Here is a 27857-nt window from a genome sequence, read left to right on the forward strand (position 1 = left end):
TTCACTACAATTCGTTTTATTTAGGTTAGCAGCCTCTTCTTAACTTTGTATTTAGTTTATATGCTTCATTCATTCATTCATTCATTCATTCATTCATTCATTCATTCATTCATTGGATTGTTAGGAATGCTAATATGCTGAATTTGTTTCTTTTGTATTTTAATGGTCTAAGGCGTGAACAAAGTGATCGAGAAGATTAGCATTTGAGCTGCAGCCACTGCTCCAACTTCTCCCACCCACACATCAATCAGAAAAACATGAAATATAGGGCAGCAATGACAAGCGGGGGGGCCAAGACTCTGAACAAAGTGCAGGGCAAGCAGAAGATGGGAGGACTGTGCACAACTCTGGTCCTCGTGGCCTTCAGTGTCCGGTCCCACTGGGTCAGGATGGCGCCCCTGGCTCCTTCCCACTTCCCGGGTCCTGTCAAGCGAAACTGGTAGGGGCTGCAAGGGCCAAAATAAACTTGCACAGCCAGTTTGGGGTCCGTCAGGAAGAGGAGGGGAATGTTGGGCTTAGCGCCGATCATGGAAGCGAGTTCGTCCATGTAGAGGATGTAATCTGTCTGCAGGGAATCGCCCTTGCCGAACCTTAAAGAAAAGGCAAAAGGTGTTTGGTAGATGAACTTCTCAGCCAGACGTGGAAGAGGCTATGAATCTGGGTCTCCTTTTGGGAAAATATGTGTAGAGAAAGAATTTCAAGGATGCCGCGTGAGAGATCTGCAACAATGAACGGAACTGAGATCCGAGAGATCTGATATGCCCCAAGCATTTGAAATGAAGTTGTCCGTGAATCTCTCCAAGAACTTTTGCCCAGCCAGCAGAACTGCTAACAGACCCGTAGAGTGGAGTTGTTCTTTTGCTCCCTTCTCATTGCCGGAGGCAATTGTCTTGATCACAGGACCGTGTGATTAATAAAGTTGTTTACTGTTATGGAGATACTTTGTAGTTCTATTACAAAACTGTTCTTGTAATTCGCATGTTTACTCTTTTGTGCTACCACAACAGCCAATGTCTTAAAAGTTTTCCTTGACAGATAGGACTGATAGGTTTGTTTGTTTTATTCCCCCCTCTGCTTTGATATTTGAAATGTTTTGTCAGCGTAGTGATTTTGAAGCTTGGCTGCTGGCCGTCTTTAAGCAGTGGCTGGACAGATACTTATCATGGATGCTTTAGGCAGATCCTGCATTGAGGAGGGGGTTGGACTAGCCCTTTCCAACTCTATGGTTCAATGATTCTACGATTAGATGATTAAATTTTGGGGGAAATAACAATTTGCACTTTTAAAAGGCGCAGAACTTGCGTAACAAATGTAGATTGTAATTCCAACTCCTGAGAACTGATATCTACAAATCAAATCCCCAAACGGGCTAAATTTTTAAAAATTAAGTGTTGGAATTGCAAGCAGCAAGTAATTTGGTGAAGTCAGCCCCGGAGGGCTGTTGTTAAGTTGTACCTGTGTGCTCACTAGTGGCATCAAGTGGTCACTAGTGAGGTTGCAATGGAAAACACCAAACTTCCTGGAATCCTAGGGATTCCTCTGTTTAAAGTGGGCTCCACCCACTTCCTCTTTCTTCAGGAAGAGAAACAGAAGCTCCATGTGCTTTTTTGCAGAAGCAAGGAGCAGACTCTTCATCTGCTGATGTATGGGATGTAGTCCTGCCTGCAGCCCAGCGACAAAGGCTTGCAATGGGCTGCTTTTGTAAGTACTCTTTAACCTTTTGTGCTCTGCTTCAGTAAGAAGACTGACCTAAGGCTGACTTTAGCAGTTACTAGGCAGGTTCTCATGGGAGCCAGAGGTCCTTCATACTAATGTGTGTATGTAAAGTGCCCTCAAGCCGTGACTGATTTACAGTGATCCCAGCAAGGAGCTTTCAAGTGAAGTGAGAAGTAGAGGTGGTTTGCCATTCACTGACTTCCTCTGCAGAGTCTTGATTGGTAGCTTCCCGACCAAGTACCAAGCCTGCTCTACTTCTGAGATCTGACAAGATCAGACTACCTTCCCACCCCTTTGGATTAAGACTTTCCATATTTTCAAGGGTTTTATGGGGATGCCATCCTACAGCATATCTATTTGAATAGCTAAATAACAGTGGCGTTTCTAGCATTGAATCCCCAAACCCCTTGAACTGCCGGAAACCATCATGTCAATGACAAACATCACAGAATTTTGTAGGCTTTGAGCAGGACACAAAAGACTCTGCTCTTAAAACGTACCATTTGAGCTTCTTCCCCATCTTCTCATCAATGTCATCCATCATGCGGCTCTCTGAAGGCACCTTACATAACCCTGCAGAAAGACAAAGATGTGGTTGTTATTGTCAAATGAGATCCACATCCGTTCTCACGTGGATAAATACACAAACACAAAAAGGCATATATTACTTTCATCACTCACGTGGGACTCTGCCCATTCTCAGCATGCAGAGACTGGGTTTCCTTTGTGTTTTCAGGCGCTGAAGAGAATTAAATTCTGCCCCTGATGACCCAAACAGGCTGCCATATTCTTCTTCCCATATGATTCTTCCCTAAACGGTATGGAGACCACATATATCTGCAAGACCTCCTCATCCTCTATATCCCTCAAAGATCATTAAGATCTGCTCAGGATCCTGGGCCCCAAAGAAATAAAACTTTTCAGCCCTGGCCCAGCCTCCCTAGTGCTCTCCCTAGTGAGATCAGGGCTCTCTGGACTCTTAAACAGTTCTTAGAGGGCATGCAACACAGAGCTGTTCTGCCAGGTCTATGCCTGAGGCCAGAACATAACATCATGTAGATGCTGGTCTTCCTGCTTGAGAGGGTGAGTCCGAGAGGGGCAGCACGTAAATAAAGAAATAAAACCCACCTAACCTCCACTGATCAAAACGTCAACTAAACCTCACAGTCAAAACTATTCGGTGGGCATAGAAGGGCCTTCGCCCAAGCAAGATGCTCAACTCTACCCACTGCCGTGCTGGAGGGGCGCTACCAAAAGAAACCCCTTGCTCAGAGACTCTGTCCCTGTGCCAGCAGATGGATAGAGTCAGATGAACATGTGTTTCTGTTCCTCCCCATTTATGACACTATCAGACGCACCTTTATCCAGCCAATTCTGAACACTTACCTGAGATCTTCCACAAAGGAGAAAATCAAGGTACTGCTTCAAGACGCAGATAAGCAAACAACTCTCTGCACAGCTAAATTTTGCACCGCCGCCATGAAATTGCGTACTCGGTATATGGATCAAAAAATTATTTATGATCCAACCTTATAAGTACAAAGCCATTTTTTTTTAAACTGGTAACTTAAAGTATGTTTTAAATACTGACTATGATGTCAGACTTTTAACATTTTTATAGTATTGGCAGTTTTCCTGCTTTTTGGATTGTCTTGGTTTTAACTGCATGTATTTGGGTTTTGGTCTGAATGACCGTGAATAAATTGATTGACTATTCGGTGGGCAGTTTTAACAATGATTTTAATGATTTTAAAACTTAATTATTTGATTTTTAAATAGCATTATAGATATTATTGTACTCTACTGTTATTTGATTGATGTCACCCTACTTGAGTGTGTTGAGAAGGGTGGGCTATAAAAATAAATTTATTATTATCATTATTATTGCAAAGGTATATTTCACAGCCAGATCGTGTAGAGTAGCTGCGGCACCAGAGCTGGGGGGCAAAGGGGGCTCAGAGATGCTTCATTTCTCTTTGAATTCCTTCTATCAGCCCAGGCCCTAACAGATATTTGCTGCCGAAGCATGATTTAGTATCTCCTGGTTATGGAAAATATACACTATAAGGCTCGTAGAAAGGATCAGCCCTGGACTTGTAAGCCTTTTAAAATCCTTCTTCTCCTGTTTCTTTGTTTACATCATGGCACCATGATTTTTAGAAATTGGACAGTGCCAGGAGGGAGTTTTGCCCAGCAGGGCTTCTAACTGGCTATTGTAGATCTGATTGGCTGTGCAGATTTTGGAGAAGCTGATTTGGCAGCACCTTTACTGAAGAGTAGCTCTGTGTATGCCAGAAAATATGTTCATTTTCAAAGGCATGCTGCTAATCAGAACTTCTGCCTGAACTCTTAAAGAAGAAGAGTTGGTTCTTATATGCTGCTTTTCTCTACCCAAAGGAGTCCCAAAGCAACTTACAGTCTTTCCTCTCCCCACAACAAGCACCCTGTGAGGGAGGTGAAGCTGAGAGAGCCCTGACATTACTGCTCGGTCAGAACAGCTTTCTCAGTGCTGTGGCAAGTCCAAGGTCACCCAGCTGGCTGCATGTGGAGGAGGAATGCAGAATCAAACCCGGCTCACCAGAAGTTACTATAAGAGTTATGCATGATCTCACTCTGAGGGGTTTTTGTGGTTGGCCCTAACTGTTGTGGCAGCCATTTTGTGGTTGGCTTTGTCTCATGGCAGCCATTTTGTGATTGCAGCCACCCTCCAGTGTCAGAACTCCAAAGGTGCCCACAGGTTCTAAAGAGTTAGGTGAGATAGAAACTAGGGACCCAATTATTCCCTTCTATACCTCACTATTTAATCATTATCCCTGTGGAGTATATCCAGGAGATTTGAGGATGGACTGTCAGACAGACAGGGGGCCTTTAGTGTCCCTTGAAGGTCTCCCATCCAAATACAAAGCCAGGTTTGAATCCCGCTTAGAAGAAGAAGAAGAAGAAGAAGAAGAAGAAGAAGAAGAAGAAGAAGAAGAAGAAGAAGAGTTGGTTCTTATATGTCGCTTTTCCCTACCCGAAGGAGGCTCAAAGCGGCTTACAGTTGCCTTCCCATTCCTCTCCCCACAACAGACACCCTGTGAGGTGGGTGAGGCTGAGAGAGCCCTGATATCACTGCTCGGTCAAAACAGCTTTATCAGCGCTGTGGTGAGCCCAAGGTCACCCAGCTGGCTGCATGTGGGGGAGTGCAGAATCGAACCTGGCATGCCAAATTAGAAGTCCGCACTCCTAACCACTACACCAAACTGGCTTCCACAAACTAACTATATCGGGCTTGTCCCACTAACCCTTGAAGACTCTAGTGGCCCAGCGACTCTGGAGGTCCGCCGTTGAGAAAGCCGATCCAAGAGACTGAACCAAGCCGATCACTGCCATGGTTGGTTTCTCCAGCCGAGGGGGGAGGATGCTTTTGTACAGGGTGACCGTGTCATCTCGGCACTTGAGGATGAACTCGTCGTCCATGAACGGGTAGGCGAAGCTGTAGCCCGTCGCGAAGACGACATAATCGAGCCCTTCCTGCCTGGTCCCGTCCTGGAATAGGGCAGAGGTTTCGGTAAACTCCTTCACGCCGGGCTTGATCACGACAGTGCCGCAGGCGATGCGGCTCGGGAGGTCATCGTTGATCACGGGCTCCTTGCGCAGAGCTCTGAGGAAAGGCAGAACACAGGGACTCTTTCACGGCTGCCGGCAGGGGAGGAAACGACACGTGATTCGGACCCTTGCAGAGCTATCGGGGCTATGCAGAATATTCGTGGAATTTGGTTTTCGCAGCCAAAGAGGATGTTCTGGGGCTGCAAAGTGTTTCCCAACAGAGCAACACTCCAGTGTGTGTGTGTGTTTGTGTGTGTGTGCGTGTGTGACTTTTGTCTTTTTCTGTGAAAATAGGATCCTTTACTCGCTCTTGTCAAGACATCATGGCAAAACAGATTTGAGGGAACCAGATGTCTAGCTCAGGGATAGTCAACCTGTGGTCCTCCAGATGTTCATGGACTACAACTCCCATGAGCCCCTGCCAGCCAATGCTGGCAGGGGCTCATGGGAATTGTAGTCCATGAACATCTGGAGGACCACGGGTTGACTACTCCTGGTCTAGCGGATGCTGTATAAAACAAGCTGGAGCTTATTCCAAAGCCAGACTCAGAGATTTAAGCATCCTTAACTGGAAATGGGGGAGTGGAAGGATATGGTACAGCCCAGCCTCACCAGATCTTGGCAGCTAAGCAGGGTCGGTACTGAGATGGGCAATGAAGTCTCCGTAATGCCGTGGTTCTCAGCCTGGGGGTCGAGATTCCTTTGGGGGTCAAATGACCCTTTCACAGGGGTCGCGGCAGGGCAAGCAGCTTGGCCGGGGCGCTGCCACTGTTGCCGCATCTCCTGAAGGCGCCCGCCAATTTATATACAATTTATAACCAATGTATTTAGACGTATGGTTTCTTGTATAGTTCTCATTTCTATGGGAACCACCCTGAGCCTTCGGGGAGGGCGGTATATAAATGTGAATGAATGAATGAATGAATGAATGAATGAATGAATGAATGAATGAATGAATGAATGAATGAATGAATGAATGAATGAATGAATGAATATACAATCCTGAACAACGGATCTTCACACTATTGGTCAGTTTCGGTTTAATTTCTGTGAAAGAACACTTGCATAATTTTATGGTTGGGGGTCACCACAACATGAGGAACTGTATTAAAGGGTCGCGGCATTAGGAAGGTTGAGAACTACTGCTGTAATATGAGGCAACGGACAACCACCTCTCCTTCTCACCAGGGCTATTTTATCCATGTAGCACATTCTATGGGTTCCGCATGGCGCATTTCCCTTCATGGATCAGGGCCGTAGTCTTTCTCCTCCTCCCCTTCACCTCTTTATGGTCTCTTGGAGTGACACCCCTTTCTACTGTGGAGGGCCCTCCACCCCAGTCTGGCTGCTCCAACTGGAATTGTATTCTGCTAGGAGCCCGCAAATCCTTAAAAGGACCATGGGCCACATGAATCCTTAAACCATCCTGTTTCTCACTTCCACTGAAATCCCCTCGTGGTGGTTTCCATAAGTCTCTTTTGACTTGACGGAACATGCATGCACAACTAGAAATAGTGCACACAGATTCGGTTCTGAGGTGTGAAGGAACCATCCTATATAATAGAACGTGCATGGTACTTTTCACAATGTGCCAGGCCACAGAGAGAAGCTGGTGCGCTGTCAGTAAGTGTGCGGCCCCTCTGATGGCCCTCAGGGAGGAGGGCCCTCCCCACGAGGGCCACTCAGAGGAATCGGTGCACTGTTGGGAGGCCTAGGGGGAGGGGATCCTCCCCAATCGAGGGCCACTCAGAGGCTCTTCCAGCCCCTTGTGAGGGGCCACAAGCCCTGCCAACCTCCACCATGGCCCGTGACTGCCCTTCTGCCCACTCTCCAGTAGCAGGACCCCCAACTCAGACCCCAGCATCTATGGAGGTTGGGAGTCACCAGCAGCCCACCCCTCTCCTCCTCTCGCCATGGCAGCCTGGGTGCCGGCAGCACCCAACCACCACCACCACTGTGCCACCTCTTTCTCACATCACTCCCCGCTCAGCAGGGAAGGCAGATGGAAGGGTGGGCAGTGGACTGCAGCACCCCTCGTGATACTAAGATGCAGCTGGGCTTAAGTGGCTGTGCTCCAGACTGATCTCTCCCCCCGCTCTTGGTTATCGACATGGGCACTGGTGGCCGAGCGACCATCCTCCATCCCGCCTCTGCTGCTCTCACCCCACTCCTTGCCACTGCCATAGGCAGCAAGGGCTGAGCAACCCACCGCCGTAGAGGGTGCGGGTTCTTTGAGCCCACTCCATCAGGCTTCTCGCTCCTCTACCTGCTGGCGGGGCGGGGGCAATGCCCGCCTGTGCTCTGCCTTCCTCCCCCCCAGTCAGGCTGGCCTCCTAGATGTCAGAAGAGCTCACGGGCCTGCCAAGCCCCCTGCCTATATTTAAAATGGCCTTCAGCACGTCTCCCTCCATGCTGCACTGAACCCAGCTGCGGGGTGGCCGCTGCCACCTCCTGCCCCACTTTTCGCCTGGCGTTTGTGCCTCCTTCCTTCACTTCACTCTCCCTGCCCTGCCAAGCTGAGCGCTGGTGCTGGGGAAGGGTGCAGCCTGGCTCCTAGGCCACTTTTAAAGTGGGATTGCCTCCCCTAGTACGATATATCTCAGCCAAGTATCTCAGCCAAGTTCCATGACTCTTCTGTTGCATTAGGACAAGCCTGCTCATTTCCGCACCCTCCACAATAAAGAGTCCTAGATATCAGCAAGCTGGGGAAAGACAAGCAGATGACCTCTGTCCGCCCTCAGAAAACAATTTATCCTCCGGTGGATGGGCTAGGCTTGATCACATAATCCTCTGATTGTCCTAGGGCTGCACCTTCTTTCTGCAGATGAGCAGTGCTTTAGATAAGAGGGGTCTTGCATTTTCGTTCCAACTCTTCTGTCCGGGAGCTGGGGGAACTATCCTTGAACAGGTTACAATGATTTGACACTCTTTTGGGTGTTTTTGTAGTGCTTTTTGGAATCATAAACAAAAGCCAGTATGCCTCAGACAGGTCAGGCTTTGATTTGAGGTACGTTGGGCTGTTGAGACGGGCCCATTCTGTCATAGGGCACTCCTTCTAAGGGGTGGTTCCTGGTTAGGTGAGGTCTGGTGATGCATTTTTTTTAAAAAGGTTCCCATAAAGACCAGCCATTCCCTCGTAATCCCAATGTTTGTGCAAAAGTGAGCAGTGTGCGCAAATCAAGCTCACTTTAGAAAAGTATCTGAAGCATTCAACTCCCCTGTCATTCCTAGTTCTTGAGAGGGAACTGATAGTTTATGACTTTACAAAACAGCTCGGAGAAGTCCCTGCTTTCTAGATAAGGGTGTTCTGATTATTTCTTCAGTTAAAGCCAAATAACTGTTCCTGTCAAAACACTTGGCAAGAATATCGGTGGCTCATTTCTGTTCCACTACCTAACAGGAGTGGTTTTTGAAGGCTTTTTTTCAGACTACTGAGGACTGGGAGAAGCTTAAGAAATAAAAAACTATGCATGTACTGGATTTACAGCAGAAATTTCACCTGTCCTGATTACATCTGATTACACCTGACCTTTCCCCTCTGTCTAATAAAATATTTTGTTATTCTTAAATTTTTAAATGCCTCGAGGGCCATTTCTCATGTTAAAGCGGACTCCTGATCCTTCTCCTCAGGTTCCCAGGCTGAACCAACAGCCAAAATTCTTCAGTAAAGAAAAAAAAACACATTACTTGGGTGGCTCAGTCACAGAAAGGAAATAGAAATGGAGGGAAGGTCTTCCCTCTGACGGAAGGCAGTGGACACTAATTGGGACAATGCACCTCTTCTGCTGCATTGGGGCAGGCTTGTTCATTTTCCCACCCTGGACAATCAAGAAACCCAGATAATCAGCAAGCTGGGGTACAGCTGATCTCTGACCATCCTTGGAAAATGCTTTGTCCTCCAGTGGATGGGCTGGTCTTGATCACATACATCTGCTGATTGTCCTTGGATGGCAATTTCTTTCAGCAAACGTGTAGTACTTTTTTGTGCATTGTTGTCCCAACTCTTCTGCCGGGGAGTGAGGGGAACTATCCTTGAACAGGTCAAAATTATCCAGACAACTCCTGCAATGTGCAGGGGGTTGGACTAGATGGCCCAGGAGGTCCCTTCCAACTCTATTATTCTGTTCTATGGTTGTTTTGACAATATTTTGGGTGCTTTTCTATAGCTTTTTGGAAACAACCCTCATAATCAGTCTACCTCGGACAGGTTGGGCTGTGATTTGAGCTCTCGGGCTGTTGAGACAGGCCAATTCTGTCACATGACACTACTTCTAAGGGATGGTTCCTGGTTAGGGTTGGGCTGGTGATGCATTTTTTTAAAGGTTTCCATAAAGACCAGTGGTGAGCAGTGTGCACAAATCAAGCTCACTTTAGAAAAGTATCTGAAACATTCCTGGTTCTTCCAAGGGAACTGATTGTTTATGACTTTCCCAAACTGCTTGGAGAAGTCCCTGCTTTCTAGATAACAGTATTCTGAATATTTCTTGGGTTAAAGCCAGATAACTTTTCCCATCAAAACACCAGGCAAGAATATCGGTGGCTCGTTTCTGTTCCTCTACTTATCTCCTTGAAGGCTGGAGATAGACAACTGACTTTTTTCAGTCCACTGAGAAAGATACCATCCCCTGAAATGTATGCGCTCCCTCACCCCCTGATTTCCACCATTGTCTCGGCTCAGTGGTACGGGAAGTTTGAGCTCTCCTTCAGAAGACTGGGACAACAGAGATTCACTTCTTCAACTCGCCTGTGGTCACAACTTTCCCATGAATTATTATGACACTGTCAAGCCACGTGGCTGGAAAGATCAAGTCAGATTGGTCAGTGCAATTGTTTTTCTCAAAATAAATATATGTAATGGACTCTGGTCCATTACATGAGGTTCTCCTTTTTGTACAACATTTCTAGGCTACAGTAGCCTAGAAATGATGGTATTTTATTTGTGTAAAAATACTTTCAACATAGCTCACACAGCAAATGGGCAATGCAATCCAAAAATTGGAGGGGGCTTTGGGGCAACAATTCCTAAATAAACAGCAACAAAATGGAACAAACAGAAAACAAAACAAAACAATTACCCACTCAACCGTCACTGCAGAATGTCCCCGGATTATAACTGCCTTTTATCATTTCTGGAAAGTGACGAGAAAGAAGTATCTACTCTGCATATAGGAAATTCTACAGGCTTGGGGAAGAAAAGAAACACACCCATACTCACCCACACCAGAAAAGGTTTGACTGAGAAACCATCAGATCCAAGGCCAGGCAAGCCTCCTAGAGGAGGACATCTCAGCAACATCCTCCTCATCGCCCCCCTCCCCAAAAGGAGGAGGATGAAGCAGGACTTCCGATAAAGATCGATATTTGCCCTTAGATTTTGTTTTCATTGTTTATTCATTATATATTTTACTAGCAATATATAGTAAATAACAATGAATTCCATTTGAACCATATACCTACTGTGGTTGGCCACTGAGAAGGTCCCCTCAGGTCATCTCCAGGGTATAGAGATCAGCTCCCCTGAAGAAAAAGGATGTTTTGGGAAGTGGACTCTGTGGCGTTGTAAGCCTCTGTGGTCTCCGTCCTCCCCCAGGCTCCACCCCCAAATCTCCAGGAGTTTCCCAGCTTCGATCTGGCAACCTTATTCCCCCCAACCCCATCCCCTGTCAGTGACCCAATTGCCATCCTTTTGCTGATGAGTACCTATTTATTGGCATCAGGCTGAAGTTCTCAAGGTCGAACCATCTGTTCATTTGTTTTTCATACATCATGTCACTTTTCCCCGCAGGGACAATGCTCTTGAGGAACGTGTCGAAGCGATTGATGAGCACCATGTCCCAAGGGTAACCTTTGCTCCACACACGACTCAGCACCCAGGACCCAGTTCTAGAGCTGACATAAACCTTGACAAAAAAAAAAGGGAGGGGGACAGAAATTTTATCCGTCTCTTGAGAAACCTATATGCAGGTCAAGAAGCAACAGTGAGAACCGGGCATGGAATCACTGATTGGTTCAAAATTGAGAAAGGAGTTCGGCAAGGCTGTATACTGTCGCCTTGCCTATTTAACTTGTATGCGGAGCACATCATGAGAAAGGTGGGGTTAGATAAGTCACAAATTGGGATCAAGATTGCAGGGAGAAATATCAACAACCTCAGATATGCAGATGCGTTTTGGTCTTCCTTAGTAGTCAAAGCAGTTTAAATCCACTTGTACTGCATAGAAATATATAATATTAGAGCTTGCTATGTGGTAACACATTCTCCTGCGTTGAGCACTTTGAATGAGATCCAGGCAATAATGAACAATATTTCACAATGCGTGCTCTATATTCAACATTCTTGTATACAATACATATCAGTTGGAGCTTCATTTTCTAGATTTTTACCACCTAGCAAGCCCGACCATTATATATTTCTATACAGTACAAGTGCATTTAAAGTTATTTAATTCCTGAGAAAGACTCCTTAGGGCAGGCTTTCTCAATCAGGGTTTTGTGAAACCCTGGGGTTTCTTGACGGCCCCGGAAGGGTTTCCTGAATTGGTGTCAGTTAATTACAAATTTATATACATTTTTTTTTAATTTGCTAAGAACCCTGTAAGATGGAGCTGTTCACCCAGGCATTCAGTTGGGGCCAATGAACATCAGGAGGGCTTTGGTTAGCACCATCTGGGCTCCCTCTGTACCCACCCTCCCCTGAAAACCAAGATGCTCTGAAGTGTTTTGCTTACACAGTGGGCATGATTGTTTTATAATGTTTTTAATTCTAATGCGGTATGTGCTTTTATGCATTATGTTTTTATGTAATAAAATGTTGGGGAAGACACCCTGAGCTGGTATGCCGGTAGAGGTGGGGCTATGCATCAATCAATCAGTCAATCAATCAATCAATCATTGTGCTATGGACCTCTCATGGAGCCCTGTTCACTTATCACCCTTCCTTCCCTCCATCATCTCTTCTAGATGAAGATGTCAGATGATTTCATCCCCCACTGAAATACCTGGGGTAGGAAAGTGCTTAACTTGGGCTGGAGCATGCCGATTGTCAATTAGGTGTGCAGCTGTACCTGAGAAGCCACGTTACTGAGCTCCACGGCGATGTCGCAGCCAGAATTCCCAAGGCCGATCACCAGGACCTTCTTCCCTTTGAACTTTTCAGGTCCTTTGTATTCCCGGCTGTGGAAGTATTTGGCCTTCAGCTTCTCTATCCCTTGATGGAAAAGTGGAGGACAAAGAAGGCAACTTCAAGAAAAAGGCACATGCATTTGCTGCCTTGTATTGTTATTACTCTGTTTGTGTGTGTGTTTTTTTACGTTGTTACTGAATCTTACTGTACTTGTTCTAGCACTATTCCATCTTGTGTGTAAACCTCCCTGAGCCGAAAGGGAGGGCAGCATATAAACAAACACTGTGCGTTAAAGTGCTGGCTATTCCGAAGATCGGTCCTGTGGCTGTTTTAAAACAAAATCACACTAGTTGGATAATGCCCTTTCAATGCACTTTAGAAGTAGATTTTCCTGGGCTCGTTCCGCACACGTTGGATAAAGCTCTCTCTGTTTTGCGCAGGAAAATCCAGCTGCAAAAACACATTGAAAGTGCATTATCCAACATGTGCAGAATGGGCCTCTGAAGTGGCTTCTGAGCACTACTGTCCATGGGGCATCTGTCTCATGATTCTGTCAGCGTGGTGTAGTGTCTAAGAGCAGCAGACTCTAATATGGAGAACCAGGCTTGATTCCCCACTCCTCCTCTACAGGCAGCCAGCTGGGTGACCTTGAGCCAGTCACAGTTCTCTCAGAGCTCTCTCAGCACTGCCTACCTCATAGGATGTTGGCTTTTGGGAGAGGAAGGGAAAGGTGTTTGTAAGCTTCTTGGGACTCTGACAGGGAGTCAAAAGAAGGGCATAGGAACCCTGCTGTTCTTCTCTTTTTCCAGGAAAGTGGACAATGCCATTTCATGAAGGGACTGTGGCTGGCAGGTGGCTCCTACCTTGAAAATGCAAGTGCTGGAAGGATGGAGGACAGATAAACTGAATTTCTTTGCAGTGCAGAACTCGTTCCAGGGATGGAATTAAAAGGTCTAACCTTCTCTGCCTCCCCCCCCCACCCCCCAGGCCTGTAGCATCTGCACTCTGGGAAGCTTGCAACAGAAGTAAGCAAAGGCAAGCAATGGTAGGCCATATCTCTTTATCTCTAGCCTCAAAAACCCAATGAGGTCACCATAAATCAAATGCAACTGCATACTTTCCCACCAATTGCTAAGGCAGCTCTCTGCAACCTGTGGTGAGAATGACCATGGTTTGAGAGATTCTGATGGCATGACATTTATTCATTTGCTTCATTTATACCCCCATCTTCTCCGTTATGGATTCACGTCATTCTCCGCTCCTGCATTTAATCCTCACAACAACCTTGCAAGGTAGGCTAGGCCGAGAATGTGTAAAGAGAGAAAAACGCAGCAAGCTTTAGCTCTGTCCTCCTCCAAAGTCACAAAAGTCTTTTGAGCCACTCATAGAGACAAGCTGTGAACTGGATACTCAAGGTTGACTTTAGTGTTGTTTCAAAACAGCATGATCCCTTACCAGAGAAGCTATCAGCCGGAAAGTTTGGATAGACGTGATGGCCGGAGCAAATCATGACAGCGTCAAACACAGCCGATTCCACCCGACCTTCCCTTTCTGTTTCCACTTCCCATTGGCCAGTGATTTCGAAATCGGGACGTTTTTTCACATGAATCACAAGAGTCTTGGAGGAAACACAAATCAACAGGGTTTTCTGGGAGTTTGAGCACGAGTTATACCCTTCAGCTCATTTATTGAGGTAGTTTTATTTCTTTCTATCAGGGCTTTCTCCCCAATTACTCTTCCCTCCTCTATTATATCCCCACAAGGCGTGATGTGTCCCAAGGCCTACCAGCCAGCTTCCATGCCAGCCCAGAGATTTGAACCTGGATCCCCTAAATCCTAGTTCTGGTTCTAACCACCAAGTGAATCTGTGCAGGCTCAATAAATGATGGAACCTCCTAACAAGAGTTCCAACAGAATCACAAACAAGTCCTGTGAATTACCCTTCATCAGTGTATAATGTAACAATGAATGGATGAAATTGAGAACACAGACCATTTGCCATTGTATTTCATTTAATCCATTGATTCTTACACTATACACTGAAGAAATTTACTGAAACAAGGGCAGTTCACCGGGACTTGTTTGTTATTTTGTTAGAAACTGGCATACTCCTGTTAGGAGGTTTCCTCATTAAATTGTTTATTGAGCGTGCATGGATTCATTTGGTGTTTGCTAGTTCTAATCCCTACATTTTGCTGGTCCTCAGTCCCACTGAAGGGTTTAACTTTGTTTTAGGATTGCTCTTCCAGATTCAAACAGGGACAACCCATCCATAAGCAGCCCTAGTAGGGCTGCCAATCTCCAGGTGGTGGCTGGAGATTTCCTGGGTTTATGATATCCAGGTGGCAGAGATCAGCTCCTCTGGAGAAAATTGCTGCTTTGGAGGGTTGTCTCTATGGCATTATACCTCACTTAACTCCCTCCCCCCATAACCCTGCCCCTGAGGCTCAACCCACAAAATTTCCAGGTATTTTCCATCCAGGAGCTGGCAAACCTAACTCAGTCAGCTACAGACTACCTCAAAGTGTCAAAATGGTAATGACTGGACAGGGTTATGGGCATGGACCTTTTCCAGACTTCTTGTGCAATTTAGATTCAGAGGTGGCCAAACTATGGGCCATTTCGCACGGGGATCTTTGTTGCAAATTGGTCACTGAATGAAAAATCACCATTTAAAATAGTGGAATTCGTCGTTTTGCATACCTGGCTTTGTAGTGGAATCAGTTGCGTTTTTTAGCGTTTCCCACAGGCTTCCGGTCTCGGCAGAAATCGCTAGAAAGGAAGCGCTATTGCCAAGCTCGTCCCGCCCCTGGCCGTCAAGCAGCCAATGGGCAGCCGTTAGCATGCTCCCAAACAGCCCCTTTCCCTTTAAGGAAGGTTTTTTTTTAAAAAAAACACACCCATTGTAACGAATCTGGGTAGATTCGTTGCAATGGAGAGACCCATCCAGCTGCCTGGTGTGTTTGAGCTGTCGTTTGATCGTTTGATCGTTAACACGCTGGCTCCGAGTGAAAAAAAAAAAATCCCCCCCCTCTCACGGCCCGATTTTCGGCTGAATGGAATGTGTGAAATGTGTGTGCTTAGTGACTGAAGGGGAGGGACTGAAGCCAGGGAAGCCTCTGTTTGAGCTGTCATTTGATCGTGGCCACGCTGCCTCCGAGTGGAAAAAAAAAATCCCCCCTCCCCCCCCCCCTCACAGGCGCGATTTTCAGCCAAAACAGTGTGAAAAATAAAGGGAAAATACATCAGCAAACGGGCTTCTGCGGGCTTCTTGTGCTTAGTGACTAAACAGCTCTGAGGAGGGACTGCAGCCTGGGAAGCCTCACTGGCTAAACGGAGGCTCGCCGGTGCGTTGATCTCCACTCGCTCGGGGAAAAAAAAATGGCGATCGCTTCGCCGGAAGTTTGGAGGACAGGCTCAGGAGGAGGGACTTTGAAGAAACCGCAACAATGTTAACGCACAGGTCTTTATCGCTATTGTTGCAGATTGGTTGCAGGAGTGTATCGCTTTCCGGAGGGTGAATCCACTTTTTGGGATTCCCCTGAAAGCGCTACAACGAAGCGCTTTTTGCTGATCGGTTTCAGGAGTGTTGCAGATTGTCTACGACGTCGTGGGTTATGCCAAATTAGTATCGTTTTCAATTAGCAATCATTGTGCTATTTTTAAGCCGTGCGAAATGGCCCTATGTGTTTCCAAAGTCCCATAGACAGCAATTACCCATTGGCAGAGGCTCATGATAATTGAAGTCCATGGACATCTGAAACGCCACAGTTTGGCCATCCCTGGATATTGCAAAAACCTCTGTCTGCTGAAAGCACCTCTGAAACCATTCACACATTGTCATCATCATGCATACCTGCCCAGCATAGAACCCAACATCCCACCTGTCGGCTGTAAAGTCTTACCTTAAACTTGATGTATTTCACAAGATCAAAGTGTTTGGCATACAGCTGGATGTACTCGTGAAGCTTGGTGTTATGCATGTAGTTTGGGAAGTCATCTGGGAAAGGGAAGTCTGGGAAGCACATCATTTCTTTACACGCGTTGGCGAACACCGAGGCATAAATGCTGGCTCTGCCATCCACAACGGAATCCTAGAGGAGGAGATGGAACAAGGAATTCTTTGTTGCCGGAGGGGGGGGGGGAATCTTGACTGGTTAAACGTGAGTTCAGCACTCCCTGAATGAAACAAGACAGACTGCTCTAGGGTCTCCTCATAAGGTTACCTTGAGAGCTAGCTTGGTGCAGTGGTTAAGTGTGGTGGCCTCTAATCTGGAGAAGTGGGTTTGATCCCCCACTCCTCCGGCCAGCTGGGTGACCTTGGGCCAGTCACAGTTCTGTCAGAGCTCTCTCAGGTTCACCTACCTCATAGGGTGTCTGTTGTGGGGAGAGGAAGGTGATTGTAAACCGTTTTGAGACTCACAAGGCCTGCTGGGTGACCTTGGGTCAGTTACAGTACTTTACGTATGCAAAACAGGAACTTGTCCACTGAGCCATAGCTCCTCTTCCTTACGTTATTCCCAAAAGCAGTGGTTCTCAAAGTGGGGGTCGTGACCTTTCGAGGGATCGTTCAGCCCTTTCCCAGGGGTCGCCGAGACAGCTTGGTGGCGGCCGCATGACATTGGCCTCCTCCGCGCAGCCTCAGAGCTGATGGAGGCTCATGGACATCACTGAGGCTGCATGGAGGTGGCCAGCACTGCGGTGAGCAGGAGCAGCAGTGGCGTGTGCGCATGCACCTGCAGGGTGTGCGCATGTGCGCCCGTGCTGCCACCAGCCCTGCTGTAGGGGTCGTGGCATTAGGGTGGTTGAGTACCACTGCCCTAAAGAAACCAATTTCAGCTACTAATAACCAGCCACAAAGGGAGCCAGAAGCAATTTCAGTCTTAGTTATAAGACTGCCCACTGCAGAAAGGAGGGTTAATCTTTTCTGGCACGCCTCTCTCTAGCTTCCCTCAATTGGCATGTTTTTTTTTGCTTGCATGCTTTCCTGTTACATTGTCTTCAGCTTCTCCATGCCACAGATGCTGTGCAATTGTGTATTGTGTATTGTGTATTACTAAGGCTGTCAGCTTTGGACAGGGAACTCTCAGGAGCTTTTGTGGGACAGTGTAGGGATGGGGAGCAAGGCCGATTTAGTGGTGACGACACCCTCTAGGACCCACCTCCCCAATCTTTAGGATAAATACAGCATAGATTGGCGAAATTCCCAGAGCAGCATGGAAGCAGCAACCAAAACTGACATTGCTACATCAGTGACCTTAACCCTCTCTCTCATTTTCTCCACTTACGACAGCAGTAAGACAAATTATTACTGGTTCTCTGGTTTCCCCACACTAATGTTCAGGGAATAACTTGGGGAGAGGGGGGGAATACAGATCAGAACCCTGGAAAATATCGTCCTGTGGGGATTGATATCTACCCTGGGGAAGAGGCAAAGGAAGAAGAGGAGAAAAGGGACCACGCGTAATCACGCATGGCAACCATTTTCCCAAAAGGAAAGGCCATGACTTAGAGACAGAGCATCTGCGTCGTATGCAGTAGGTCCCAGGTTCAATCCCCGGCATCTCCAGTTTAAAAGGTCAGGGAATGAGGTGATGTGAAAGACCTCTAAGGGCGTTACCACACGGAGGGCGTTATGCCACACTGCCACCTAGTTTTTGGCCCAGTAGTTGCCATGATTCTTACCACTACTGCATGGGAGGCCCTTGCCCTGCTTCCTCCCCCCCCCCCCCGCCCCCTCCCCGTTTGCCCTCAGGAGTTGTTTACACACAGGAGAGCCGAGGGACAGGAAGTCAAGACTTCCCACCGTTCGTTTTATCTGTCAATTATTGTCATGTGGTGAAAACTACCAATCAGCTGCCAGTGGCCTTTTGTTGCATTTGAGCCACCCCTTCCAATTGACCTCACAAACAAACGCTTCATCTCTCCTTCTGCAAACCTGTTGCTCTGTTTAACTTTGTCCAGGCAGTGTACATTGGACATTTACACAATAGCATGGGCCGGTTCACTTGAGGTGCAGACAGGTATGGCTGCTGGACTGATTTTGGAAACATGTAGAGAGCTGTCTGGCATTTCAGAACTCCCCTCTGCAAAATGCAACATGTTGTTCATTTCTGAAAGGGGAATGGTGTGTTCGTGGGCTGCCCCCTGCTGACTGATTAAGGGTAGGAACCAAAGTGTTCCATGAGATGGCTCACAGGAGAAGGCAGATGCCAATCCTGCAGACAATAAAGAATAAGATCTTAAAGAATTCACACTATGCAGTAGCGATTGTGTGGTATATGTAATGTCACGTGGATGTGGGAAAATGCATACTGAGAGCCAGTATGGTGTAGTGGTTAAGGTTGGTGGCTTATAATCTACTGGGTTTGATTCTCCATTCCTCCACATGCAGCCACTTGGGTGGCCTTGGGCCTGTCACAGTTCTCTCAGAGCTCTCTCAGCCCCATCTACTTCACAGGGTGCGGGGAGAAGAAGGGAAGGTATTTGTAAGCTGCTTTGATACTCCTACAGGCAGTGAAAAGTGGAGTATAAAAACCAATTCTTCTTCTTTTTCTATACTGGCAAGGCTAGACAACCTCTTAAGTTAAGACAATCTGAACACAAAAGCAATATATATTTAATAAAAGAATTGGTGCTGTTCTGGTAGAATGTTTTTTTCTAATACAAATGTGAACCCACAGACTTCTTGTTTTGGGTTATATTGAAATCTGACAGACCGGATGAAAGAATTGTGTTGAGGAAAGAAGATGAATGGATTTTGAAGTTAAAAACCAGCACTCTGTTTACGCGATGATAGCAGCAAGAATAGTCATGGCTAGAAAATGGAAAACGCAAGAGTTACCTTCAATAGAACAGGAGTAGTCAACCTGTGGTCCTCCTACAATTGTAGTCCATGGACTACAATTGTAGGAGGACCACAGGTTGACTACCTGCCAGGGCTCATGGGAATTGTAGTCCATGAACATCTGAAGGACCACAAGTTGACTACCCCTGCAATAGAAGACTGGCTGATTAAATTGGCGGATCTTGCCAAGATGGCTCAACTGACATTAGGAGTCAACGGAAAAATGGAAGAAGTTTTTCAAGAACAATGGGGTCCTTATCTGAACTATCTAAGAAGATAATCTACAGGCAGGAAGATGAAATATAATGGGACAGAAGGGTTTTTTAAAATATAAAACGTGTTGAGTGTATTCTATATAATTTCTTACAAATGAGTATCTTTTATACTTCTATTTCTATCTTTGTGAAAAATAGAAATCCATTAAAAAAACAACAGCATTCCGGTGGGTTAAATGAGAGGGGTTTTCCGCACATTGGGTACTATTGCGTGAAGCCTGCTGTATGGCAAAGCATGAGAAATAATCACGACACACCGGCACTCCACATCTCTCCGGCTGTCTCAAATGTTTCTGGAGACTTTTTGTGTGTGTTGTACTCCTCACTCGCTGCCAGAAATGTGAGGAGAGCTTTACGCTTGTTGCACTTTGCCCTGCCTACCACTGTCAATAACTTTGGCCAACCAATCCGCTCCTGGCATCGCTGATTGACATGTGAACATCCAGTGATTGCAGGGTTTTAAAAAAAAATTAAATATACTTATTTGTTTAAATGCCTATCTGCATATTCATAGAGGCACAGACAATCTCAGCTGAGGTGCATGTCCGCCTATTCGTTGCCCCAGGCTGTTATCCTGTTTTAAAAAGCACTTCCAATCCCCCGGGAGAAGGGAGAGAGAGGCGGATGCAAGGGCGGAACATTGGAGGTGGAGGTAGCACTTCTTCACCTCCATACATTTCTTGTGCTGGTGGCCTGCTGGTTGTTTGCCGGGGGATAGCGCTTTTTAGGTTGGGATTCACCAACTAGCACTTTAAAATGGAGGATATAGCAAGCAGTTCCCTGACGGGAGGTTGGCGACATCATGCGGAGCACCCAGAATATAGCGTCTTCACCAGGTAAGCATGATACTAAATTAATGATGTGCAAAAAAGTCCAGAATATCACCTGGCAAATGCTCCTGTAGATAACTTCTAGTGCATGTATGGGAAATGAACTAAAAAATAAAAATCTGAAAGGCTGGAATGATTTTTTTAATGTCCAAATGATCAAGCAATCTAATTTCTGAATTCTTTATAAATATGTAATATGTGTTGTTGTTGTTGTTAGGTGCGAAGTCATGTCCGACCCATCGCGACCCCATGGACAATGATCCTCCAGGCCTTCCTGTCCTCTACCATTCCCCAGAGTCCATTTAATATGGAGTTCATGTAATATGTAGCATATGTTAAAGTTGTTTCGGTTTTCTTTATAACAACTCTTATTACAGTGGTTCTGAACCGCTCTGATCCTGTGACTTCAACTGCAGTGGGGTCATTGTCATTGTGCACAGGCGTCCAGGTGCACAACAGTCGGGGCAGTGTGGAGGTGGCCATTGCAATGGCTCTGCTGCCGCTGGCCACCTCCTGCCGCTGCTGCCCATCGTTGCCGCTTGCAGCCACTGCCTCCAGCCGCCACCACCACGGCAAACAACCTGGGAACCCCACAGAAGGGGCCAGGCGACCCTAAATGGGGTCGGGACCCCTGGGTTGAGAACCACTGACTTACTATGAATCACACTCTGTACTCGCTCCGTGAAAATGTCATTTTATCAAATTTTAAAGTTTGTATCAAATATGCTCTATTTAGCAATCAGTGCATTAGATTCCCCATGACAGAGCTGCATGCAAAATGAGCAAGGGTTGTATAGCTATTAAAGATTCCATTTCCCTCTGCGCTGATCTAGTTTTTTTGGACCCCACTTTATACTACCAGGAGAAGTCTCAAAGCAGCTTACAATTGAGTACCGTTCTTCTCTGCACAACAGACACATCATGATGTAAGTGATGCCAAGAGAGCTCTGAGACCATTTCTGCATTAGGAGACATACCTCAGGTAAGTTTCGCTTTGGATTTCCTTTGGGTGCTGTGAGTCTAGCCTTTCCACATTGGGCCTTTCCTCCCCTCATTTCCCAGGCTGAAATTTGCAACTTGCTTTCCACACTGAGTTCAATGGAGGCAGCCTCCCATCATGCTTTGCTCCCTTCGGCTTTTCAAAACATTTGTTTTTCCCAAAATGGTGATTGCTTATAACTTTGTTTTCATTGCATTCCTTAATCCCACCATTCTGCACCCTTGATCACCTCCCCACTTCCCCCCAAAATGTCCTGAATGTAATTTAAAAAACCAAAAACCTGGGTTATAGTGTTATAACATTATAAAACTGCTGTTTTAGATTGTAAGACTGTGTTTAAAAAAACCTTAGAAACAGTGTTGTAACGCAATCACACCATTTTTTTAAAAAGAGGCAGATTTTTCAGAACAGAGGGAGGAAAGGAGCAGGAAGGAGGATGGTGATCAGGAAATGGGCGTTACCAAATGACTCAAAATATCAGGCACAGGGAGAAACCCAGTTGTATGCAATTCCACATCGGGCAGACCTGAATTATATCCCATTAGACTATGCTTGAAAAGATGAAATCTGGTTTTCAGGGGATTCCTTTGCTGTGGGCAACTGAGGGGGGCAATTCTGAACTGCGCCTGAAGAAGCACATTTTAGTGCAGAAATGGACGAAACTGTCGACCCTTTAAAAATGCAAATCCAAGGGACATCACTAATGTGGAAACAGTCTGAAAGAACTGAGACTGGCCCAAGGTCACCCAGCTAGCTGCAGGTGGAGGAATGGGGGGAATCAAATCCGGTTCTCAAAATTTGAGACCACCACTCTTAACAATTCCGCCGCTCTCACAATTCCATAAGAAGATCTCTCTAGGCTAAATAGAGGGGGCTCAAATTCCAAAACATTTTGGAAACCTTGCACTGACAAGGCAAGCCTATGCAGAGCAAAGCCCAGCAAAATCAACAGACTAGAGCAGCCTTTCTCGACTTCTTTATGACTGAGAAACCCCTGAAATATTCTTCAGGCTTCTAGAAACCCCAGAAGTGGTGCAATCATGCAGAACATGATTGAGAAGCAGAGCTGGGTACCTGGCGCCCTGGGGCCCCTCCCCTTCCCACCCCCTCCAGGCCCATTTGAGGAAGGGTCGGTCAGTTGACATGACCATATATGGTCCTATCAGCTAATAAAGGTTTAACGAAATTTTTAACATATATTTAAAAATTAATGAACTTCCAGCCATCCAGGAAACCCTTCCAGGGCTGTCATGAAACCCTGACTGAGAAAGCCTGCATTAGAGTCATTCTCCATGGGATTGTACCGTAAAATGTGAAAAATGATCACCAACCGTGGAAGCTAAGTTAAGGCAGCTTCTTGCCCCCTTATGAAACACTTAGCGTCATCTGATCCATTTGCCCTCGGAGTCATAGTTTGCAAATTGCTTAAGAGGTTGCATAACCAGTCCAGAACAAAAGGCAGGAGCCAATTCACAGGCAATGAAAAGGGGGGAAATCCTTTATGTTTAGCAGCTATACTTTTAAAACTAAGACCGGGATTTCGCTTTTCATGACCGCTCCAGGAACTGTTACTAGCGCGTAGGAGTGTTTTATTTTTCTTTCTTAACCTTTGCTTTAACTGGTGAATTTAAAACATTCCAGAGTGTCAGCTGCAAACCATGAACTACTGCTGCTACCATCCACAATACTAGACTTTCTCAAAGCACTGCAGCCAGTACAACATGCTAGTCAGACTACTAGCAGTATTAACTGTAAGAAGAGAAGAGAAGAGAAGAGAAGAGAAGAGAAGAGAAGAGAAGAGAAGAGAAGAGAAGAGAAGAGAAGAGAAGAGAAGAGAAGAGAAGAGAAGAGAAGAGGCTGGATTTTTATACTCTACTTTCCACTACCCAAAAGAGTCCAAAAGCATCTTACAGACACCTTTCCCTTTTTCTCCCCTATGAGATAGGTGGGGCTGAGAGAACCCTGAGAGAACTGCTCTATGAGAACAGCTCTACAAGAACCATGACTAGCCCAATATCACCCAGCTGGCTGCATGTGGAGGAGTGGGGAATCAAACCCAGTTCTCTAGATTAGAATCCACTGCTCTTAACCACACTGGCTGTAGCTTGTATAAGTAGAAACAGTAGCAAAGCACAAACTACATACCAGTAGTTGGTATAGTTTTTGTACTACTGGTATGTAGTGGCATTTATTTCCTGTCCTCTGAAGCAGATTAATATAGAAAGAATTCCACAACTTTGGGGCTACAACAGAGAAGGTCCTGCTTGTCACAGATGATAATCCTTCACGAATCTAGAGAAAGTCTCATTGGCTGAGCTTAGAATCAAAGACTGAACAGCTTTAAAAGATTAAGTCAGAAATACATTCATCTTATAAATACATAACAATCACTGCAACCTAGAAGTCTAGCAGTGTCCTAACCTCAGCTATCTGTGTCTTTCACAGTATGCCTTACAGATCAGAATCTCTAGCATGGTGTTCCCATGTACTAGCAGTTTAGACTCATTGCCAAATTCGAGGAGTTCAGATTCCATTAAAGTCCTCTGCAGGAGGAGACAAATGTGGGAAATGGTGTGGTATCACTTCTGGGAAAAACACAGAAATGACATCATGCCACTCTAGGAATGTTCAGAAACTCCATGGTTTTCCTGGAAGTGACATCACGCCATTGCCAACAGGTGCCCTTCTAGATGCCCACCCCCATTTGATTGCCAGGTGGGGCAACCATAGATTCCACCAGCCAAGTAAGTTCAAGTCACTAAGAGTCACAGGATATATATAAGCAGTAAATTATGATACAGCCGCTGGCCAGGGTTGATACCTGCCCCAGAATTCCACACTCACCGTGAACTGCCAGAGTCCTCCGATGCCATCGCCCCTCTCAAAGCAGGTGGGCTCCAGTCCTTCTTCCAGGCAGGCTTTGATGGATGTCAGGCCACTCACCCCAGCACCGATAATGGCGACTTTTCGTACCATGATGTCCTCCTGAGGTAGGGGGATTGCATGGAAGATGTCACAGAGTCATGGTTAGCAAACCTCAGACTCCTACAGTGACCCGCTTTCAGGAGCCAGTTCCAAGGCAAAACACATGTTCACTTCTCTTTTGGGATATCCAAACAAGGGCCATGCATGTTATAATGGACATGCAGAAGACCTTTCTCTCTAGGGTTCCCAATCTCCAGGTGGCCCCTGAGGAATCTGCTATTATACCAGGGCTGATTCTGCACTTACTTTGTTTATTCTGTCGTGGATCCTGCTGAATTCAGATCGATTTGAACTCGGATCTTCCTCTATTCCTCCCCCCACAATTGAAACATAAAGTGTTTTGCACTCAGTTGGGAAAACCCAGAGCATGGAGGGGAGCCAAGCGCAGCAAGAGTCTCTTTCTTTTTTTTCTTGAATGGGGGGGGGGGGAGTCTTGGAGACAGCAGAGGGGGGGATAAATCCAAGAGGTAAATCTCTGTTGAGAGAAGTTAGGGCTTCTGGAGCGCAGTCACTTTAAGACAAGCTTTGCAACCGGGAAACAGGAAGACTTTGAACTGACCAATCAGGGAAGATGGCTTTGCTAAAGCATTGGAAGCAGGAGACAACAAGTGAGTGTCCTGCATAGTGCAGGGGGTTGGACTAGATGACCCATGAGGTCCTCTCCAACTCTGTGATTCTATTATTCTATGTTAATTCGCAAAAAGCAGAGAGCTGCACATTTACTGGAGGCTTATATCTACTCCAGGATATTGCGGAGAAAAGGTAGGGTCACCACAAATCAATCATGCACATTGCAGAGGGAAAATTTAAAGTGCCCCAAATCAAAATGTAAATCAAATTCAGTGTAGACAGGAGGGATTCATTCAAACTGGGACTGGGTAGAAAGCCCCATGCAGACTACACCCTGATCCCCAGACAAACAAGATCAGTTCCCTTGGAGAAAATGGCTGCTTTGGAGGGTGGTCTCTGTAGCATCATACTCCACTGAGATCTCTCCTGCCCCAAATCCCACCAACTCCCAGCTCCACTCCCAAAGTCTTCACGTATTTTCCAACCCAGAGCTGACATTTCCCTCTCGTATCTCCTGTCCTAACTCAAGTACTGGACAGCCAGTGCATGAAGACTGCAATCCTAAAAACACTTTTCTGGGGGGAAGCCCTGCAGAATATAATGGGACCTACCACTGGACAGATCAGTTTATAATCAGATGTGGAACACAGATGCCCAGTCTCATAAAAATAAATAAATAACTCCACACACATTGGATAAGGCACTTTTGATGCACTTTTGCAGGTGAATTCTCCTGTGCAGAACAGGACAATCAGTAGATTCTAAAGTGCATTGAAGGTGCATTATTCCTCCCTAGCTATGCACACTCTTATTTCTGCACTGCAAGGATACAGCTGTAGCCTCCCAAGTGGGAAAATTCCCAGCAGAGGGTTACTGTACTAAGGGGTCAGGTCCTACAGCAGCCAGAGAATTCATGTGGGTCCAGTTCTGCTCAGGACCCAAAGCTGTTTTGGATCCCTGCCACAAAATGATTTGGAGGACCCAGGCACGGATAAGAGCAGGATCCCTCCTCTGTGGTTACCAGAAGGAGAGAAAATGTCCATTCAACAGAGACTTAAGGGGATGTTAAGCTAGCAGGGAATGTTATTGACTCCATGTCCTGAAAAAGCCCCAGATTTAGGTTTCCACGCATTAAATCTCTGTTAAAGGAACAGGACATGTTTTCCCACCAGGTCTGCTTGCCCTTCTCCTTCTTCTCTGTCATTCCAGACAGTAATGGGAGGTATAAAAGTGCAGAGATCTGACACAGGTGCAGGATCCATGACTCTGGGTAAGAGTTCTGTCTTTGCTTCCCTGCACGTGGTCACCACTCCAACAGTGTCACAGGCATTAGCTCCCCAGTTCACCAGCTCCCAATATGCTCTTACCTTTTTCTTGTCTGGGGCTCCTCTTCTCCCAGGCTTGTTAGTTCCCTGGCAGAAAGTGGGAAAGAGGAAATCTCTGGCAAGCTTTGTCCCTGTTATTGGAGGGCAGCCTTGGAAATGTAGGAGTTTCCCAAGGCTTTAAGCAGACCTCCTCCTTCAATATCTGCTGGGGATGGGCGGGATTTTCATAATCCCATCCTGTGCTTCTGTACTCTTCTTGCATCCTCTCCAAATATCAAGCTGCTCCAGGGAAGAGCTCACAAGCCAGAGGGTTTGCTTCGCAAGACACAGATTGAAGGCTCTGTTACGATTCTGCACCTAGATCCGACTTCTAGAATGGAGTGCCAGAGGGGAGTTGAGCGGTGGCTTCTAATCTGGTAAGCCAGGTTTGATTCCCTGCAACCAGCTGGGTGACCTTCGGCCAGTCACAGTCCTGTCAGAGCTCTCTCGGCCTCGCAGTACTGTCAGAGCTCTCTCGGCCTCGCCTACCTCACAGAGGTGTCTGTTGCGGGGAGAGGAAGGGAAAGCGACTAAGCTGCTTTGTGACTCCTCCTGGTTGTGAAAAGCAGGGTATAAAAAACAATTTCTTCGTTTTTTCATTCATTCGCTCCTTCATTTGTTTCTAATTGTGCTTTTCTCCCTAGCTGGAACTCAAAGGGGCAGAGGGATGATTGTTCTCCCCTCCTCCGTTATCTCACTACAACAATCCTGTGAGGTAGGGCAGACTGAGAGGTCGCGACAGCCCCAAGATGGCCCAGCAGCTTTTCCCTAATAGCAGTGGGGAGCCCACTTGATGAAAGATTATTTACATCCATGCCCAGAAAAGCTTCAGCTGCCTGTTTCCACACGTGAAGACAGCGTGGTGTCGTGGTTAAGAGCTGCGGACAACAATCTGGAGGATGGAGTTTGATTCCCTCCTTCTCCTCCATGGGAAACCTGCTGGGTGACCATCACAGCTCTCTCTCTCTCTCTCTCTCTCTCTCTCTCTCTCTCTCTCCTCTTTTAGCCCCACTGGCCTCACAAGGTGCCTTTTGTCAACCTTTCGACCATGGAGGAGCACCATGGAGCAGCCCTGCGTCCAACAAATAGGGTTGCCAACTCCGGGTTGGGGAATTCCTGGATACTTGGGACGATGCCAAGGGAGGACAACATCCAGAGAGTGAAAGACCGTAGGCTCTGCCTTCCAAAGCTGAGATTTCCACTGATTTCTATCACCTGGAGTTCATTCCAAAATTCCAGGCCCAACCTGGAGGACACTGACCTTACGGAGCAACTCATGCATCTGTTCTAGGAGGAGGGCTCTGGGGAAGGGGCGTGTCGCTCAGAAGTAACTCTCTCTAGGGAAAAGGTTGGTGACCTCTAGACCAGTGGCCTGAATTTAAAAGCAGGCTGTCATGAAGTACCAAAAAAAAAAAAAAACACTTTGCAGGCTACTCATATATAACTCAGAGGGGACCCAGAGGGTGTAATGCTTCGCTAGGAGTAAAACTTGGACATCAATATTTGAAGAACATCAGAGAGCGTTGTGCATTCATGTTTGCAAAAGAGAATGTTTGCAG

At 46.4% G+C, this 27857-nt stretch overlaps 1 protein-coding gene across 1 annotated transcript; it reads right to left on the reverse strand.

The window, feature by feature from the left end:
- On the reverse strand, positions 1-26456 carry LOC143835093 (flavin-containing monooxygenase 3-like). The gene is made up of 9 exons (XM_077332247.1): positions 26302-26456; positions 24224-24364; positions 16333-16521; positions 13883-14045; positions 12369-12511; positions 11005-11204; positions 5001-5359; positions 2217-2289; positions 1-590 (listed from the first exon to the last, which is right to left on the reverse strand). The coding sequence occupies exons 2-9, from the start codon at positions 24353-24355 to the stop codon at positions 248-250; spliced, it is 1602 nt and encodes a 533-aa protein (XP_077188362.1). The 5' UTR covers positions 24356-24364; positions 26302-26456; the 3' UTR covers positions 1-247.
- Between the last annotated feature and the right edge of the window lie 1401 nt (positions 26457-27857).

This window comes from Paroedura picta, chromosome 4 (assembly GCF_049243985.1).
Source record: "Paroedura picta isolate Pp20150507F chromosome 4, Ppicta_v3.0, whole genome shotgun sequence".
Taxonomy (NCBI): domain Eukaryota; kingdom Metazoa; phylum Chordata; class Lepidosauria; order Squamata; family Gekkonidae; genus Paroedura; species Paroedura picta.